The sequence below is a fragment of the Dipodomys merriami genome, unplaced genomic scaffold, assembly GCF_024711535.1.
Source record: "Dipodomys merriami isolate MVZ:Mamm:240054 unplaced genomic scaffold, mDipMer1.0.p SCAF_691, whole genome shotgun sequence".
NCBI classification, from domain to species: Eukaryota; Metazoa; Chordata; class Mammalia; order Rodentia; family Heteromyidae; genus Dipodomys; species Dipodomys merriami.
Genome location: NW_027206281.1, coordinates 145,076 through 165,273, shown reverse-complemented (window position 1 = coordinate 165,273; position 20,198 = coordinate 145,076). Strand labels below are relative to the sequence as shown.

General features: G+C 56.3%; 1 protein-coding gene across 1 annotated transcript in view; it reads right to left on the bottom strand.

Moving 5' to 3' along the window:
• Positions 1 to 15,350: 15,350 nt before the first annotated feature.
• Fgf6 (fibroblast growth factor 6) overlaps positions 15,351 to 20,198 on the bottom strand; it is an 8,127-nt gene continuing 3,279 nt past the window's right edge. Inside the window, exon 3 of the mRNA XM_070006029.1 lies at positions 15,351 to 15,527. Coding sequence (XP_069862130.1) covers positions 15,351 to 15,527 — 177 coding nt within the window. The remainder of the gene's footprint in view (positions 15,528 to 20,198) is intronic.

The window sequence follows — 20,198 nt, the reverse complement described above, 5'->3', positions numbered from 1 at the left end:
ATGTGATAGCCAAGATCTGTGGGCACGTGGATTCCAGAAACACACACACAGACAGACAGACAGACACACGCACGCGTGCACGTTCACGCCCCCTCCATCACCAGCCGCCCTCCTTCCCGGCCCCCGCCCACCACGTAAAGCACACAGGAGCCAAACTTATTCATGACCTGTGCGTATCACACACACACACACACACACACACACACACACACACACACACACACACACACACACACACACACACACACACACACACACACCCTGACCTCTCCCCTGGAAGTGTGAAGGCTGGCAGTCTTCCGGAAGTGGACATCCGCCATCCTCTCCGCCACCCCCAGGGCCCCGGCTCATTTTGGTTTTCCCAGGCCTGAGGGTTCCAAGCTTGGGCGGACCCCCAGCTTCCTCCCCCTGGCATCCCCACCCCCCTTCCCTGCTGGAGAAAGGGGTGCACAGAAGCCACCGCTGACATTTGGGGAGGGAAAGGAGAAGTTTGGAAATCATTCCAAACCCCAGAGTCAAGCCGGGCGCTGGTGGCTCCCGCCTGCCACCCCGGCCACTCAGGAGGCTGAGGTCTGAGGATCGCGGTTTGAAGCCAGCCTGGGTAGGAAAGTCCAGGAGGCTCTTCTTGCCAATGAACCACCCAAAGCCAGATATGGAGGCGTGGCGCAAGTGGTAGAGCACCAGCCTTGAGTGTAAAAGCTCAGGGACAGCGCCCAGGCCCTGAGTTCAAGCCTCACGCGCACGCACACACACACACACACACACACAGGTACTAAGGTCGAGTCTCAGTTTCCCCAGAACAGTAGCAGGACAAGGTGGCCCCAGCACTCTGTTTTCTTTTCTTTTTTCTTGTCAATTGTGAGCCTTGAACTCAGGGCCTGGGCGCTGTCCCTCAGCTCTTCAGCTCAAGGCGGGCGCTCTACCCCTTGAGCCACAGCGCCACGTCCGGTTTTCTGGTGGTTCATGGGAGATCAGAGTCTCACAGACTTTCCTGCCTGGGCTGGCTTTGAACTGCGATCCTCAGATCTCAGCCTCCTGAGTCGCTGGGATGACAGGCGGGAGCCGCCGGGTCTGTCCGGCTACAATGCATATTTTAATAGCTTCATGAATGACAGGGCGTGGGAATGTGTGGGAGATGGGGGATGAGGGAGAGGTGTATGCAAGGACGTAGCCAGGAGTCTGAGAAGGTCTGGGGCACAGGGAAGGGAGGAGGGAGCGCGGCGGAGGGGCTGGGTCTGATCAAGAAGCCCGGTTTAGCTGGCTGGGTGCAGTTGGCTCATGCTGGGAATCCCAGCTACTCGGGAGGCTGAGATCTGAGGAACGCGGTTCAAAGCCAGCCTGGGCAGGAAAGTCTGTGCGACTCTGATCTCCAAGGAACCACTGCATAAGCAGAAAAAGCTGGAAGTGGTGCTGTGGCTCAAGCGGTAGAGCACCAGCCTTGAGTGGAAAAGCTCAGGGGCGGTGTCCAGGCCCTGAGTTCAAGCCCCGTGACTGACAACAACCACCATTACCACCAGGGAAACATGTTTTTTGATTTTTCCCAGTTCTGGGGCTTGAACTCTGGGCCCGGGCACCGTCCCTCAGCTCTTCAACTCATGGCTGGTGCTCTACCACTTGAGCCACAGCGCCACTTCCAGCTTTTTTTCTGCTTATGTGGTGCTGAGGAATCGAACCCAGGGCCTCAAGCATGCAAGGCAAGCGCTCTACCACAGAGCCACCTCCCCAGCCCCTCCCTGAGCTTCTTTTGCTCAGGGCTGGCACTCTACCACTTGAGCCACACTGCCACTTCTGGCTTTTTTCTGTGTATGTGATTCTGAGGAATTGAACCCAGGGCTTCATACATGCTAGGCGAGCGCTCCACCACTGAGCCACCTTCCCGGCCCAGAAGCATGGTTGGCAGGGAACATTATACATGAACAAGTGGAGACCCTGATGTTTGGGTTAGGACCCGGTGTCCTGGCTGCTCTAATAAGAATCGCAGTGAAGCAGGAGAGAAGACTCAAGCTGATCACCCTGGCTGCTAGGGAGGCAGAGACATGAGGGCCCAACTTAGGGCAGCGGCCCAGCCGAATGGTCACAAGACCCCATCTCCACCGCCGGGGCCGGGAGTGGTAGCACACACCTGTATCCCATGGAGGAGCATTGCAGGTACTAGTCAGGGAAACAGAAACAGGAGGATCACAGTCCAGGCTGGCTTGGCCACAAATCGAGAAATCCTCCTCCTCCTCTAAATAAAATAATAATGATAATAATGATGATGATGATGATGATGATGATGATGATGATAATAATAATAATAATAAACAACCAAGCAAAAAGGAGATGCAGGGTCCGTGGTTTAACTGGTAGGGAACCGATCTGGCCTGTTCTGGCCTGTCTGTCAGGCTGCTCTGTTTTCTGTCCCCACCAGGGGATAATCTGCCCCGTTTGTCCATCCGGCCTCTGTGATCTCAGGATCCTGAGACTCACTGTCCCCCCCGGACCCGCTTGGACCCCTCCCTGTGGGCGCCCCGAGCCCCCCGCACATGTCTGGAAGGGCTGTTTCCAGCCTGGGGGTCGGTGCTGGAGCGTGTGCACGCGTGTGTGTCACAGCCCGGCCTCATTGTGGATTCAGTGGAAAGCAGGATGCGGGGCTTCCGGAGGGCGGGCGGGCGGGCGGGCATTCCCTCAGCCTCCCTGGAGGTCAGGGCTGCTGGGACGGCGTGGGGGGGGGGGAGGCTCCTGCTGCCCTGGGGGGGGGGAGGGGGGGAGACTCCCCCTCCAGGGCCTCCACGGGGTCCCCGCAGCGGCCTCTCTGTGGAGACCCCGGAAGATTCATCCTTAGAGCTGAGAGTGAGCAAGGCATCATGGGTGTAGCAGAGGGGCTCCCATGACCCCAGGGGGTGACCTCGGTGTGCGCAAGCCACCTCAGCCCCTGAGCCTCAGTTTCCCCCTCCTTCCCTTCCTTTTCTTCTTCTTTCCTTCCTCCCAAGGGCTTTGGTCTGTCACAGAGGCTGGCCTCCAACTCCAGATCCTCCTTCATCAGCCTCCCCAGGGATGACAGGTGTGTCTGTTTCCCAAAGCTCAGCCCTCCCTCTGTCTCTGTGTCTGTCTCTCTGTCTCTGTGTCTGTTTCTCTCCCCCCCCCCCCGTCAGGCATTTCCCCCCCCCCAGCTCTCACTTCCTGTTGGAGTTTCTCACAGGTGCTTTCCAGCCAAAGCAGCTTGTAAGTCCCACTTACAGTCTAACCTAACTCCTAAGAAAGGCATGTGCCAGACAGGCTTGCCAGCGGGCTGAGACAGCACAGGAGGGAATGGAGACCCCGTGTTCACCCCGCGGGGAGGGGGGACCCCGAGAACTCCCATCGTGGAAATGACGTGGCTAAATTCACGGGTCAAGGTGGCCACTGGGGAGGAAGAGGGGCGAGATGATCAGTAGGAGGACCTTGGACATCTTCTGGAATGTTCCAGACGAGACCTGAACTGAGCTGGAGACAAACCAGTTGAGGCTAGAGAGAAAGAACAACCAAGCACATGGGTTCCTGAACCATCCTGAGAAAGAACTCATGGGAATGAGGGACTGGCGGGGGGAGGGGTACAGGGGTAAGAGGAGGAGGGGGGAGGGGGAAGGAGAGAGAGAGTTGAGGGTTTAGCTTTGAGAGTTTGGGGGGGGGGGGAAATCAGGCCTGGAAGTGGAGAAAGAAGAGAAGCCCAGATATGGGTATTTAAGAAGAGCATGGTGGAAGAAAAACCCACAAAAGGGCTGGGCAGGTGGCTCCGTGGTAGAGCGCTCGCCTAGCACGCAGGAAGCCCTGGGTTCCATTCCTCAGCGCCACATACACAGAAAAAACCAGAAGTGGCGGTGTGGATCAAGGGGTAGAGCACCAGCCTTGAGCCAAAGAAGCTCAGGGACAGCGCCCAGGCCCTGAGTTCAAGCCCTAGGAGGAAGGAAGGAAGGAAGGAAGGAAGGAAGGAAGGAAGGAAGGAAGGAAGGAAGGAAGGAAGGAAGGAAGGAAGGAAGGAAGGAAGGAAGGAAGGAAGGAAGGAAGGAAGGAAGGAGGGGAGGAGGGAGGAAGGGAGGGAGGGAGGGAGGGACACAAAAGAAACCAAAGCCCAGCTTTGGTTGGGAGGCGGGTCCTGGTTGAAGGCCTTTGGTTGGTATGAGACAGGAAGAAGATGGCACCCAGGCACTGCAGACAATGAGGGACACCCCCCCCAGTCCCCACCAACCCCCCACCCCTACTGGCTCCAGGGAGAAGGGAGGGAATGGACCAATGAGAAGGGAAGAAGGGAAAGACTAGGCCAATGAGAAGGGAGGACCAATGAGAAGAGAGGGAGGGAGGGAAAAGACCAATGAGAAGGGAGGAAGGGAAGGGACCAATGAGAAGGGAGGGAGGGAGGGAAGGGACCAATGAGAAGGGAGGGAGGGAAGGGACCAATGAGAAGGGAGGGAGGGAGGGAAAGGACCAATGAGAAGGGAGGGAGGGACCAATCAGGAGGGAATAGACCAATGAGAAGGGAAGAAAAGAGAGACTGGGACCAAAGAAAAGGGAGGTCCAATGAGAAGGGAGGGAATGCGTCTGCAAGAAGGGAGGAAGCGGACCAATAAGAAAAGGGAGGGACCGGGCCCATGGGAAGGGAGGGAGGGAGGGAATGGGCCAATGAGAAGGGAGAGGAGGGAATGGGCCAATAAGAAGGGAGGACCAATGAGAAGGGAGGTAAGGAGAAAGTAGACCAATAAGAAGGGAGATAAGGAGAAAATGGACCAATGAGAAGGGAGGAAAGGAGGCAATGGACCAATGAGAGGCGAGGAGAGGAGGAAGTGGACCAATGAGGAGAAAGGGACGAGGGCTAGTAGGCGTGGGCTCTCCTGTGTGGCTTGGTGTTCCCATTAATCTGCGCCTATGTGGCGTGCAGGGAGACCTAGAGACCCAGGAAAAAGGGAAGGAGGGAAGTAGATGCTGAATTTAAAGCTTATTTCCCTCGTGGAAGGAGGGAAAATAGAACTCCATGTGCTCAGCAGCGGCTCTCATGTTCATCGTGGGTGATTAAAGGACAGATGCGGTCTCTGCTGTCCAAGGGGCGCAGGTAGGGCTGGGGAGGTGGCTCAGTGGTAGAGCGCTCGCCTCGCATGCCTGAGGCCCTGGGTTCGATTCCTCAGCACCACTTATGCAGAAAAAGCCACAGGTGGCGCCGTGGCTCAAGTGGTAGAGCGCCAGCCTTGAGCTGAAGAGCTGAGGGACAGCGCCCAGGCCCTGAGTTCAGGCCCCACGACCGGACCCAAAAAAACAAAACAAAACAAAAACAAGGGGCGCAGGTGTCAGGAACAGAGACCATCGTACGGGTCTCGTGAAGATGACACCTGTGATTTCAGGAGCAAGACAGACAATGTGTGAGTCCCGTCTAGAGGGTTCCATGAGGGAATGGGGAGACACACTAGGTGCTTATCAGACAGGGGAACAGCTGTGGAAAATAGAGAAAAGTAGAGGGAAAGAGGGGAAAAAAAAAGAAAAACCACCATAGTCAATCTGAACATAAATCATGATTTGATGCCCACTCGGCCTTCCTTTCTGGCTTCTCATTCTTCATAAGTGCTTTAAGGAAAAAAAAATAAGAAAGAACAAAGAAAAAAAAAAAAACAGTAAATTGCCAAGCTCTGGTAGTTCACGCCTATAATCCCAGCTACTCAGGAGGCTGAGATCTGAGGGTCCTGGTTCAAAGCCAGCCTGGGCAGGAAAGTCCATGAGACTCTGATTTCCAATGAACCACCAGAAAACCAGAAGTGGTGCTGTGGCTCAAAGGGGTAGAGCACTAGCCTTGAGCTAAAGAGCTGAGGGACAGCGCCCAGGCCCAGAGTTCAAGCCCCAGGACCAGCACACACACACACACACACACACACACACACACACACACACACACACACACACACACACACACACACGAAGGAAAGTCACTAGTGGATGAATGAACACATTCATCAGGAAGTGTTTCACACTTTCTCCTGCGACTGGATCTACAGGTTATTTCCAATTTCTCATCATTAAGGATGCGTTTCTGACAAACGTCCTTGTGCCTGGATTCTGTTCACACGTGGAGCGGTTTCCTTTGTGTGGATTCCTAGAAATGCAATTCCTGGGCTAAAGGATGTGGGGGCCTGTATGATGAGGATAATGATTATTCTTCTCATAAGGCTCCTCATACGTCTTGCCAAATGGCTTTCTGGAAGACTTGTGCCATTTGTACTTGGACCGGTATTTGAGGTCCGTGATCAGCTTGCTCCTACGTCCCTCTGGATTCCTGAATCTCTCTCAGCCTCTTTGCCAGAGAGCGATGTGACGTGCAGACAAAGTACAGTGAGTCTTTCTCTTGCTCCAGGGAGCTGAGGCTCTGACGTCAGCAGTACTTTGCCTGGGACTTTGGACACGTCTCTTCATTTCTAGTTTACTTAGTCAGTATTGTGTCCTCAGGTACCGGGCACCTTGTGCCTTTTAAATCCCAGCTCCTTGAGAAGTATAAATAGGAGGATCGTGGTCCAACCCATATAACTATCAAGACCCCATTCAATAATCATAATAACAACAACAACAACACGCTGGGCATCTGTAGCGTGTGTCTGTCATCCCAGCCACTCAGGAGGCTGAAATCCGAGGATGGAGGTTCAAAGCCAGCCCTGGGCAGGAAAATCTGTGAGATTCTTCTCTCCGATAAACCACTCCGCAAAAGCCACAAGGGGCGCTGTGACTCAAAGTGGTGGAGCGCTGGCCTGGAGCACAAAGAGACTCAGGGACAGCGCCCAGGCCCTGAGTTCAAGGCCCAGGACAGGGAAAAAAGAGAAAGCAGTGATGGTGCACGGAACCTGCCAGTTCCAGAAAGCCGTACGGCTGCCATTCCGGTAATGAAGGGAGCGTTTCCCGTGCCGCAGCTGCTCCAGGAAAGGAGGCCAGAGACGCCAAGGCACTTCTCAGAAAACGCTCAGCCTGGCCGCAGACACGGCTCCATCCCGGGAAATGACACCAGGCCGGCTGCCCTGCTCGCTGCCCCCCTGCCCTCGTTCCCGCTCTACCCCGCGTCTCCCTGGACTCAGGAAGGGCCTCCATCCCCAGGACAGACTCAGTCGCTAGAGGCCGACTGATGCTTCCAAAACTTTGCAAGTATTGAGAAGTAAAAAGCACTGCTGGCGCCCGCCTGTCAGCCCAGCCACTCAGGAGGCTGAGGTCGGAGGATCACGGTTCAAAGCCAGCCTGGGCAGGAAAGTCTGTGAGACTCTGATCTCCAATAAACCACCAAAAAGCCAAAAGTGGTGCTGTGGCTCAAGTGGTAGAGCACCAGCCATGAGCAAAAAAGTTAGAGACAGTACCTAGAGACAGTACCTGAGTTAAAGTCCCAGGATTCACACACACACACACACACACACACACACACACACACACACACACACACACACACACACGTAATCAATGGACAGAAAAACAGAACTAGAGGTATAACTACATTGTTTGATTCCAGTCTAGTATGTACAAGATCCTGAGTTCAAAGCCCAGTACTGCTGGGCGACTGTGGCTCCCGTCTGTCATCCCAGCGACTCAGGAGGCTGAGATCTGAGGATCACGGTTCAAAGCCAGCCTGGGCAGGAATGTCCGTGAGACTCTGATCTCCCAGGAACCACCAGAAAACCAGAAGTGGCGCTGTGGCTCACGTGGTAGAGCGCCAGCCTTGAGCTGACGAGCTGAGGGACAGCGCCCAGGCCCTGAGTTCAAGCCCCAGGACTGGTGCACACGTGCACCCCCTCCCCCACAATCCCACCAAGATTTGGAGTCATATTTAAGAACACTGGGAATGCTGAGGTGGTTCGTGGTGGTCGATATGCTTAGCTGGAGGTTTGCGGTGGAGATCCGTGAGATTCAGATGAGGTAAGCCCAGCATCCCCCACCCTCCTGCCATTTTCTCTACCTGTGCAGGGGTAACATTTACGTTCGGTTTTCTCCCCTCCACACATGGAGGGTGCAGAGAAATGACGGCCAAAGGCGGCCCAAAGAAGGACGGACAGCAGGGCATCCAGCACGCCCAGAGCATGGAGCAAGAAGCAGACACTCATTTGGATGAGATTTCAGGGACTGAAGGGGGTCGTAACTGCACACAGCCTGGAGTCTTTGAGAGGGTGACGGAGGATGGCTTTGTGTGTGTGTGTGTGTGTGTGTGTGTGTGTGTGTGTGTGTGTGTACATGCTGTACTGAGACTTGAACTCTGGGCCTGGGCGCTGTCCCTGAGCTCTTTCACTCAAGGCTGGTGCTCTACCACTTGAGCCACAGCGCCACTTCCGGTTTTTGGTGGTTCCTTGGAGATCAGAGTCTCACAGGGACTTTCCTGCCCGGGCTGGCTTTGAACCTCGATCCTCAGATCTCAGCCTCCTGAGGAGCTGGGCTGACAGGCGGGAGCCGCCGGTGCCCGGCTTTATTCTTCCCTGTTTTTGAGTGAAGGAAAAGCTGTGTGTCGGCCGAGCCGCGGGCTGCATTCTTGGGAGACAGCTCTGGGATCTAGCAGCCATGGTATCAACTCCCTAGCTGGAGAAACTTCTAGAACACACCCCCTCCACCCTTGCCCCTCCAGGCAGCCATCAGCTGAGCACCGCTAAGATGCGTGCGTGGGGAGGGTGGGGGGGGTGGATTTGGAGAGCGTGGTTTGGGCTAGCCTGGGCTCTGAGCAGGCCCCGTGGGTTTTCCCAGCCTGAGCAGACTCTGCGTTCTGTTTCCTAGAACTGCGAATCAGCTGGGGGGGGCGGGGGAGAGCATTTCCCAGAAGCCACAGCGCGGGGGGGGGGGAAGGGGGGGGAGGTGACAGGAATCCCACATCAGGGCTGATGTTTATCTCCTGGCTGATCCGGAGACAAGCGTGCAAGATTACCAGCAGCGTCCCCCCCCAGCGAACGGGGTGTCGGGGGGAGTCCTCTGACCCCCCCTCCCCGCTTCCTGTCTCCTTCCTCCCAGACACCACTATCAGGGGAGGATGAGACTGATGGACAGACGGACGGACGGGCGGACGTCGCTGGGTGTCAGCTCCTAAGGGAGCTTTGATCCCCAGTGACAGATCTTTGTTTCTAACTCTTCTCCAGCTGGTGCTGTGCGCTCCAGGGTGCTTGTCTATTTATCTGTTGTCGGTGGTAGGACTTGAACTCGGGATCACAGTTCAAAGCCAGCCCGGGCAGGAAAGTCTGTGAGACTCTGATCTCCAGGGAACCACCAGAAAACCAGAGGTGGCGCTGTGGCTCAAGGGGTAGAGCGCCAGCCTTGAGTGGAAAAGCTCAGAGGCGGTGTCCAGGCCCTGAGTTCAGAGCCCTGGGACTGGCACCCAACATAAGTAAATAATAATAATAATGAAAAAGAAAAGAAGGAAGAAAATGATCACACAGCAGCCAGCACAAGTTTGCAAGGCTGCAGGTAATTCATTCAACTAGGTTTGTAGACGGCGGGAAGTCCTGCTTAAAGTCAGGCCACCAACGGCAAACACAGGGACCTGGGGAAGGGCGGGGGGGGGGGGGGGAGGGTCCTGGCTGGTCCCTCCCGGAGTCTTCTGCTGTCTCTAGCTTTGGGGGTGGGGAGATGCCCCCACCTTTTGGCCACAAGAGGCTTAGCTTGGATTGATTACGGTGGGGACCCCCGGGGTCTCCCCGCAGCGCCACCCGGTGGCCGGAGCCCCGGATTGCAACGGCCTACATCCCAAACCACAGCTGCAGGGAGTTAAAAAAAAACCTACAGCCCAGCCCAGAATTGCCGCCTGGAGTCCCAGCCGCCCCGAGGCTGAGGGCAAAGAGGCGCAGCCAGTTCAAGACCAGCCTGGACTACGTCACACACACACACACCCCTCTCTGGGGGTGAGGGAAGAGGGAGAGCAGGACAAGGAGCCCAAAGGGCTGGAGCTGTGGCTCAGGCAGCAGAGTGCCAGGGTGGGGTCTGAGTGCGAATTCCACTGTGCCGACCCCCAGGAACTCGGTTTAACGTCACCTAGATTTTTACTAGAATCTGAGGTGAGGGGAAAGAAAGCATCAGAGGGAGTTCAGCCAGGCAGTCAGTCTCTGCGCCGAAACAAAACAAAAAACCCAACATACAGCCGGGCGCCCGTGGCTCCCGCCTGCCATCCCAGCTACTCAGGAGGCTGCGATCGGAGGATCGAGGTTCAAAGCCAGCCCTGGCAGGAAAGTCCGTGAGACTCTGATCTCCAATAAACCACTAGAAAACCAGAAGTGGCGCTGTGGCTCAGGTGGTAGAGCGCCCGCCTTGAGCTGAAGAGCTGAGGGACAGCGCCCAGGCCCAGAGTTCAAGCCCCGCCACCGACAAAACAAAAGCAAAAAACATCTCTGAGTCTCCATGTCTGCCTCGTTCCTCTGTCTTAGAGAGAGAAGACACCCCCTCCCCCTCCCCCTCCCCCCCTCCCCCTTCCCCCTCCCCTGCCATGAGCTAATCTCCCAAAAGGGCATTGAGTTCTTCTCAGAAAGATAAATCTATAAATACAGTGTCATCATGAGGATCAGGATAACCTGGCCATGAGGGACGGGTCAGCGGAAGGATCCAATGGGAGAGGCCTGGAGGGGGTGGGGTGGGGGGGGCGGGGGGAGGGTTAAATTTAGCCCAGCTGGGTTCACCAGCTGCCCCTGCCCTGGAATGGAAGAGGTACAGGGTGTGAAGTTTTCTGAGCACTACCAATCAGATCAGAGCATCCCAGCTACTCAGGAGGAGGCTGAGGGCTGAGGATCGCGGTTGGAAGCCAACCTCCGGGCAGGAAAGTCCGTGAGATTCTTCTCTCCAAATGAGCCCCCAGAAACCCAGAAGTGGTAGAGTGCTAGCCCGGGGTGAGAAAGCTCAGGGACAGCGTCCCGGGGGTCCTGAGTTCAAGTCCCACGGCTGACAAAAACAAACAAATCCATCCAATCAGAGCAATCGGCATCCGGAGGTTTGTGGTCAGTTTTAATAGGAGAGATGGAGTCAAACGGTTTAGAGAAACATCGATATATTAAAAAAAAAGGACTTTTCAACTTTTTTTTTCCTTTTTTCCTTTTTTTTGGGGGGGGTTTGTGCACAGCACATACGTAGTTAAAGAGCAGAAGTGGCGTCTCGCACACACGGTCCACAGAGCCACGCTGGCTGCCGCCTACCTCCAGGACGGCTTCCTTTGTAAACAGGGCCGGGGCGCTTTTCTATATGGGCAGAATGAGCTGTGGGGGGCCGGGATTCCAGTCGGTACACACACACACACACACACACACACACACACACACACACAGCCGCTGGGTGGGCCCTGTGTAGTTTGTCCTGGCTTCGTGAGATCTGATTCTCAAAAGCTGGAGCCCCAGCCCGGCCCTGCTGTGGGAAGAATTATCTTACACACCTGTCTCTCCTCACAGCCTTGTTCTGAACGCTGCCATCTTGGTGGCTTTTCCCAGAAGTGAATGAAAAGGCTGGATTCTTCCCGGGAGATGGGGAAGGAGCAACTACTACAGACCTCCTGTCTTTGTAGGGGGAAACACAGGGAGAGGGGATGGGAGAATTTTCTAGAAAGGGTATCCTGGTGTCTGCAACACACATTATTATTATTATTATTATTATTATTATTATTAATTTGTGCGTGCCAATATTGAGGCTCCAACTCAGGGCCCAGATGCTGGTCCCTGAGCTTTTCTTTTTCTTTTTTGTCGGTCGTAGGGTCTTGAACTCATGGCCCTGGGCGCTGTCCCTCAGCTCTTCAGCTCAAGGCTGGCGCTCTACCACTTGAGCCACGCTGCCACGTCCAGCTTTTTTGGTGGTTCCTTGGAAATAAGAGTCTGATGGGATTTCCTGCCCAGGGCTGGCTTTGAACGGCCGTCTCCGGAGCTCAGCCTCCTGAGCAGCTGGGATGAAGCAACAGGCAGTGGATGGGGGCTTCACGGACCCTTCCAAGGGCCGAGGTTTGAAAGAACCGAGGGTTCAGGACAGGAAGAGTACTTGGGGCTCACATGGGAGGAAGAGATCCAAGCAGGATGGGGGGGGAGAAGGAGGGGGAAAGAATGTCAGCCTTGGGCTTCCTATCTGTGTACCCAGAGAGGAGAGGACGTGGTACCTTGAAAACCAGATGAGAAGAGCAAACAAACAAACAAACAAAACACCCTGCTGGCTTCCTTAATCCGCAAACAGCCCAGGCCAAAGACCCAGAGCCAGTGTGAGCCACGGGTTTGGGTGATGGAGGGAACTTGCGTGTTAATTATACAACTCTATACGGCTCACGCCTGTCACCCCAGCCACGCAGGAGGCTGAGGTCTGAGGATCAGGGTTCAAAGCCAGCCCCGGCAGGAAAGGCCGTGAGACTCTGATCTCCCATGAACCACCAGAAAACCAGAAGTGGCGCTGTGGCTCAAGAGGTAGAGTGCCCGCCTTGAGCTGAAGAGCTGAGGGACAGCACCCAGGCCGTGAGTTCGAGCCCCACAACCAACCACAGCCAAAAACCCCCTAAACCCAGCCTCTTGCTGGGGATGGCGGGGCGCGAGGCCTCCGTGGACAAGTGGGGCTCGCTCTGCCCTGGGGTCCGTGGCAGCCCCGCCGTGACTCAGTGGGCCCTACCCGGGAAGGAGCACTGTGTGAGGACAGAAGGGGGTGAAGAGGCCGCTCTGACCAGCCCCGGCCCCGCCCAGGCCCCGCCCCGGCCCCGCCCAGGCCCCGCCCCTGGCTTGCCTCGGGCCAGCCCTGGCCCCGCCCCGGCCCCGCCCCCGGCTCACCCGGAGCCAGCTTCAGCCTGTCCCTGCCCCGCCCCGGCCCCGCCCCGGCCCCGCCCCTGACTTACCGAGAGCCAGCTTCGGTCCGTCCCGGCCCCGCCCCGGCCCCGCCCCAGTCCGGCCCCGGCCCCGCCCCGAGCCCCACCCTGGTCATGGGTTTGTGCCACCCCAGGGTCTGAATTGCAATCAATCCTGGCTGGGTTGGTTGTTTTTTCTTCTCACTCCTAATGTGGAAAATGGAGATGTGCGGTGAAACTCCTTGTCAGGGTATTATGAGGAGAGACACAGAGAGACAGACAGACAGAGACACAGAGAGGGAATAAGAGGGAAAGGGAGAATGAAGGAGAGAGGAAGGGAGGGAGAGGGAGAAGAGGAAAAAGAAGGGAGAGAGAGACACACACACACACAGGAAAGACCTGGGTGTTCCAGGCCGGCAGATTCTGCTTTGACGCCCCAAACTGTGTTCCCACTCCTGGCCTGTCCCAGCCAGCCCCCCACCCAGCTTCCCTGCCAGGCTGGCGTTCTGAGTGCCACCATCTCTAATACGTCTTGTGAACGAGACGGATACAGGGGACCGGAGTTGGTCAACACAAACAAACAAACAACAGCTTCAAGCCCCATGCTGGTGGCTTCCTCCTGGAATCCCGGCCACTCAGGAGGCTGGGATCTGAGGATCGAGGTTCAAAGCCAGCCTGGGCGGGAAAGTCCAGGATACCCTTATGTCCAATAAACTACTCAGAAAAAGCCAGAAGTGGCACCGTGGCCCAAGCGGTAGAGCGCCAGCCTGGAGCCAAAGAAGCTCAGGGACAGCGCCCAGGCCCTGATGGGGTTCAAGCCCCAGGACTGACAAAAAAACAAAACCAAAAAAACAAAACCAGCTTTAGCTTGGTACGCGAGAACCCAGAGACAGCTCCCAGGTTCGAGAGTTCAAGCCCCAGGACCGGCACAAAGACAAAACCAACCAAACACCCAGCTTTGTGTCCTGAGCCTCATGAGTCAAGGTAGACCAGTTGTCTCCTTTGACCCGAGTCTCAGCTCTGGGTCCCAATGTCCATCCAACGTCCACTCCCTCGGGCGACACCCAGGGCTGTGATGCCTGGGCAGAGGAGACGGCTGTGGGTGCGATGTCTCCCTTCGATCCCCAACTCCCAGCTGGCTCCGGCCTATCTAGAGTCGCAGGTGTCTGGGAATGGAGTAGGAACACTGGGGGGGACGCTATTCTGTCCCTGGCTGATTTGCATGGGCCGAAAATACTTGCACCCCCCTCTCTGGTTTCAGATGTAGGAACACCCCCAAAAGACAACGAAATCTGGGCTGACCATGTTTTAGAGGCCCCCTCCCCCTGGCAGGCAGGGGGTGGGGGAGGGGGGTAGGGAGGAACCTCTGCTTTAAAAGATTCTCCGGTTGTACAAACGAGGAACCGCTTTCCACTGCACCCCATCCCCCCCGCCGCCACCCCCAAACCCCGCAGAATCAGCACACAGCCCCTGACTGTAAAGGAAGAAAGAAGGGAAGAGGAGGAGGATCGGGAGGGACGGGAGGGGTGCGCTCGGGGCCTGGTGCTTGTGTGTGAGATGAGGGCGGGGGGGTGAGATTCCTGGAGATAGCCCGGGAAGAATCCAAGATCTCCGCTTTGTATCCTAGTTTGCACACGCGCACACACACACACACACACACACACACACACACACACACACACACCCCAGCCAGAGGTTGCCATTATTAGAATCTTGGTCATCCCGGGTTAAAATAAGATCTGGGTTTGGGGGGGGGTCGCTGGGAAGCGGGGAGTCCTCTGGGCGGAGCGGCAGCTGGTGTTTCCTCCTGCTCGGTGGTTTTGCTTTTCCCAAGTTGGGGACGGGGTCTCCCAGCTTTCCTGGTCACTCTGTTGCTGGTTTGCCACGAAGTCTCCCTCTCTCTCTCCCTCTCTGGTCCTTCCCTGCCTAATGCCAGGATTGTCTTCCTCTTCCCACCACCCAGGCAGCCTGAGCAGTTAGTGGTGTCCAACTTGGGGCGTGTGCATGGAGGAAGTCACCAGAAAGAGGTAGAACGAAGCCCACGTCCATTCTGCTGCGTTGGCAAACGACACTCCTTGTTTCTTTGAGGGGGAAGTACCAGGGTTTGAACTCAAGGCCTTGCGCTTAGTTCGCTTGCTCCACGTCACTTGGTGTGGCTGGCGCTCGACCGCTTGAACCACTCCTCCAGTCCTGATTTTTGCTTTTTTTTTTAAAAGCTGCTGATTCTGGAGATGGAATCTCATGGGCTTTTTCTCCCCTCCTCCCCCTGGAGGAGGGTGGTGGTGGTGGTGGTGGTTTTGAACAGTGATCCTCCAGATCTCAGTCTCCTGAGTAGCTAGGAGGAGCCACGGTTTGTGAGCCCCCGGGGTTGGGGGTGAGGTGTGTGTGGAGTCTGCTGAGCGTGTGTCCACACCAACGTGCACACACACACATACACCTGCCACGAAAACAATGCCTCCCTCCCCCCATCCCCCACCCCGTGATCAGAGGTCCCAAGCCTGGCTCCCCACGGACCAGGTGAAACCACGTTCAGCCGTGGGCTTGCGCCAACTTCCAATGGACAAGAGGCGGCTGCCCAGCTTGGGGGAGGGGGGAGCCTCATCGTCCCCCCCCCCAGTCCTCATATCCTAGGGAGGAAGTGGGTGACCGTCATGGTGAGGGACACCTTGGTCCCCCGCTTTACCCTCCCGTGTTTGCTCAGTGCGATGTAGCAGCCCCGGTGCACGTCCGACTCGTAGGCGTTGTAATTGTTGGGCAGGAGCGTTTCTCGGAACCTGCACTGCTCCTTGAAGCTGGGCTGCGAAGAGACGGACAGAGAGGAGAGACTCAGCCATGGGGAAGGGGTGGCTCCTGCCCCGCACCCCCGTCCCACCCTGGGCGAGACACATTTCAACCTTGGAGGACAGAATCCTGAAAGGTTAAGAAGAGGGAGAAGCTTCGGAGACCTTCAGAGGGGTTTTCTACCATGTCCCTCTTTTACAATGGGAAAACCCAAGCTAGGAGCATAGAAGGAGGGAGGATCGATGTCCTATGGGGACGTAGAAGGAGGATCGATGTCCTATGGGAGTGTAGAAGGAGGATCACTGTCCTATGGGGGACGTAGAAGGAGGATCGATGTCCTATGGGGACGTAGAAGGAGGATCGATGTCCTATGGGGACGTAGAAGGAGGATCGATGTCCTATGGGGGATGTAGAAGGAGGATCACTGTCCTATGGGGGACGTAGAAGGAGGATCGATGTCCTATGGGGACGTAGAAGGAGGATCACTGTCCTATGGGGGATGTAGAAGGAGGATCGATGTCCTATGGGGACGTAGAAGGAGGATCACTGTCCTATGGGGGACGTAGAAGGAGGATCACTGTCCTATGGGGATGTAGAAGGAGGATCACTGTCCTATGGGGGATGTAGAAGGAGGATCACTGTCCTATGGGGACGTAGAAGGAGGATCGATGTCCTGGGGTGGGGGGAGGGTGAAGTGGGGCTGAAGTCAGATCACTTGACTTTCTGGTTGGTGAATTTTTTTTTTTTTTGGTCAGTTGTGGGGCTTGAACTCTGGGCCTGGGCGCTGTCCCTCAGCTCTTCAGCTCAAGGCTGGCGCTCTACCATTTGAACCACAGCTATACTTCTGGTTTTCTGGTGGTTCACTGGAGATCAGAGTCTCACGGACTTTCCTGCCCGGGCTGGCTTTGAACCACGATCCTCAGATCTCAGCCTCCTGAGTCGCTGGGATGACAGGCGGGAGCCGTCGACGCTGTGCCTGGTTGAACACTGTTTTTATTTTACGAACTCCTTCCATGGCGAGGTTTTCCCATCGAGGAAGGACCGGGGAGGGCTGGGGAGGGGAGGGGAGGTGGAGGAGAATCCAGACCTGGGGTTCTAGTTTGGGATTTATCGACTTCTTCATTGTGGGCGCTGGGGCAAGCACCCCCCCTTTTACCCTTAGCTCCTTTTTAATGGAACGTTCGAGGCTGTGGGGAGCAGGTGGAGGAGATCAAGAGCCTGATGAACTCATGGTTCTCTCTCTCTCCCCCCCTCCTCTTCCTCCTCTCCCAGGGGCAGCTATGGTGAGCAGCAGCGTGGTGTGTGTGTGTGTGTGTGTGTGTGTGTGTGTGTGTGTGTGTAGAATGCAGTTCTCAACATGACAAGTGGAGACCAAGGAGCCCAGGAAACAACCGTGATTTCCTCCTCCATGGCCGGCTGGATGGCTGAGTGGGCCGTGTTCAGGGGTTGAAGGTTGAACTTCCTGTCCTACACAGGAAGTGTGTGCATGCCCGAGAAATCCACCCCATGCTTCCACCCCGGACCCCTCCAGGGTGGAAGATTCCTTTTCTCTAGAGAAAGGGGTGCGTGAGGACTGACAGGGTGATACATGCCTGTAATCCCGACGACTCTGGAAGCAGAGATCAGATGGGGTCGAGTTTAAAGCCAGCACCCCCCCCCACCCTACCCCATCTCAACAAGAAAGGCAGGTATGGTTGTGTGTAGCTGTAGTCCCAGATACTGAGACACGGAAAGAGGTAAATAAGAAGATGGCAGTCTGGGCTTAGGCTAAAAACAAACAAAACAATGAAACAACAGACAGACAGACAAACGTGAGAGCCCATCAAAAAATACAACCTTAACGCACACAGAAAATAAAAGGGCTTGGGGACGTAGCTCCTACCTAGCAAGAGAAAGGACTTGAGGTGAAAAAGCACAGTTCCACAGAGAAAGACAGAGAGAGGAGGTAGGAGAGGAGGAAGGAGGAAAGGAGGGAAGGAAAAAGGGAGAGAGGGGTGAAAGAAGGAGGGAAGGATAGAAAGAGGAAGGAAGAAGGGAGAAAGGAAGGAAGGAAGGAAACAGAGAGGGAGGGAGAAAGGAAGGGAGGAGGGAAGGAAGGAGAAATCGGAGCAGCATCATTTCAATCTCCTTTCATCTCCTGGCAAAACCAAAACCAGCCAGGCACTCATGGCTCATGCCTGTCATCCCAGCTACCCAGGAGGCTGAGATCTGAGGATCGTGCTTGGAAGCCAGCCCCGGGCGGGCACGTCTATGAGACTCTGATCTCCAATGAACCACCAAAAAGCTCGACGTGGTGCTGTGGCTCAAACGGTACGGCGCCCAGAGCCCAGGAGCGCAGGGAATGCTGGGATCCGGGCCGGCACCTCCAGCCTCGGTCTGTGAGGAGACTCACAGCTTTGTCCCAGAGCTGAGCACAGCTGCGGAAACCCCCCGCCCTGTCCTTGCTTAATTTTAATTCATTTATTTTTCTGTCGGTGGTGGGACTTGAACTCAGGGCCTGGGGCGCTGTCCCTGAGCTCTTCAAGCTCCAGGCGGGCGCTCTACCCCTTGAGCCACACAGCGCCGCTTCCGGTTTTCTGGGGGTTCATGGGAGATCAGAGAGTCTCACGGACTTTCCTGCCCGGGGCTGGCTTTGAACCGGGATCCTCAGATCTCAGCCTCCTGAGCCGCTGGGATGACGGCCACTGATGCTGGTTATACTGTCCAGCGAGGACAGGGCGGTGCGTGCGGGAAGGTTGGGGAGACCACGTGTGTGCTTTCTGACTTGTTCCCTGCTCTGTCCTGCTCCCCCCCACAACCTCCATTGAAAGCCAGGAGCAGCTGGGGGGGAGGAGACAGGGGCTTCGAGGGGAGTCCTGTGAATGGAACCCGATCAGCTGGTCACTGGTTTTCAGAACGCCATCCCCGGCCCCCCAGGGTGGAGGAGGAAGGGGGCCTGGGCAGCGCATCTGTCACCAGGCATACCCACGGGGCACCCCCGGGGCAGGGCTGCCCAGCCCCCTCTCGGACCCCAGCCTGGGGTGGAGGGCACGTCCGGGGAGGGGGGACAAGGAGACCCCCCCAAGTTGGAGACTATCTTTAGCCACAGGCTGACTGTGTGCTGGGAGGCAGAGAAGGATGGAGAAGAGTGGAGGAGGGTGGAGAAGAATCAAGAAGGATCTAGAAGGGTGGAGGAGGGTGGAAAAGAATCAAGAAGGATCTAGAAGGGTGGAGGAGGGTGGAGAAGAATCAAGAAGGATCTAGAAGGGTGGAGGAGGGTGGAGAAGAATGGAGAAGGATCTAGAAGGATGGAGGAGGATCCAGACAGATGGAGGAGGGCGGAGAAGGATCCAGAAAGATGGAGAAGGATCTAAAAGGGTGGAGGAGGGTGGAGAAGGATGGAGAAGGGTCTAGAAGGGTGGAGAAGAATCAAGAAGGATCTAGAAGGGTGGAGAAGGATCCAGAAAGATGGAGAAGGGCGGAAGAGGGTGGAGGAAAGTTGAGGATGGTGGAGAAGGTTGGAGAAGGATCCAGAAGGGTGGAGGAGGATGTAGAAGGGTGGAGAAGGATGGGGAAAGATGGAGGAGGGTGGAGAAGGATCTAGAAGGATGGGGAAGGGTGGGGAGGGTGGAGAAGGATCTAGAAGGGTGGTCCTTCCTCAGACTTGGTCCCCGGGTGCAGCTCCTGCGGTTTAGTTGGGCTCACCCCTTCTCCCCTCCCCCCCCCAAGTTCCCATCTAGATTCTCTGGCCTGAGGGAGGGGTGGGTACCACCTGGGAAAGTCTTTCTGGAACATTCTCCCACCCCTACGTATCATTCCACAGCCTTCCCCAGCGTCTGCCGGTCCAGAGCTTTCCAGAGCTTTCCAGGGAGACGCAGGGGCTTGGGCCGCTCCCCCTCTCCTGGGTTTGGGGAATTCTGGAAGTCTGGTTGGTTGGAGGAGGCCGGGGGTGTGTGTGTGTGTGTTTGTGGCTTGTCTTCACGCCGGGTGTGTCTGCTAAAATCATCCGCATGGAGTCCCGTCACCAAGACCCCGGCCCTCTGCTTCAGTAGGATTTGGGGTGCTACACCGGCTCTTTGGAGAACCCCCCTCACCCCGCAGACGGGGTGTCTGCCCACCAAAGCCACGGCGAGTCCCGGGCAGCTTCCCGCCCCCCCAGAATGGCGGAGAGAATGTCCCCCGCTCTACGCCTCAGACTGAGAACCGACCTGCGACCCTTCAGGGCCGGGGTCGCAGAGGGTGCCATGATGCTCTGCCCTTTTTGGAGGTTCAGTAGGAGCGGGGATACCTGCGGGCCCCCCTCACCCCCCCATCCAACCTGCAGCATCCAATCAAACACCTCCAGGGACCGCATTGCTGAGCTGGAGGGCCGCCATCTTGAATCTGTGCCATGGATGGCCATAAATGACCCGGCCACTGACACATTAGCACGAAAGGTGGTAAGGCAGGGGTTCCCCCTGCCCAGTGTACCCCCATTATAAGGGGGCTCCCAGCACCAGTCCTGGTCTGCTTCAAACCGGTGTTGCTCCAGGATCATCTGAACTGCTTCCTCTTTTTTGTTGTTTTTTGTTGGTTGTGGGGCTTGAACTCTGGGCCTGGGTGCTGTCCCTCAGCTCTTCAGCTCAAGGCGGGTGCTCTACCACTTGAGCTACAGCGCCACTTCTGGGTTTCTGATGGTTTATGGGAGATCAGAGTCTCACAGACGTTC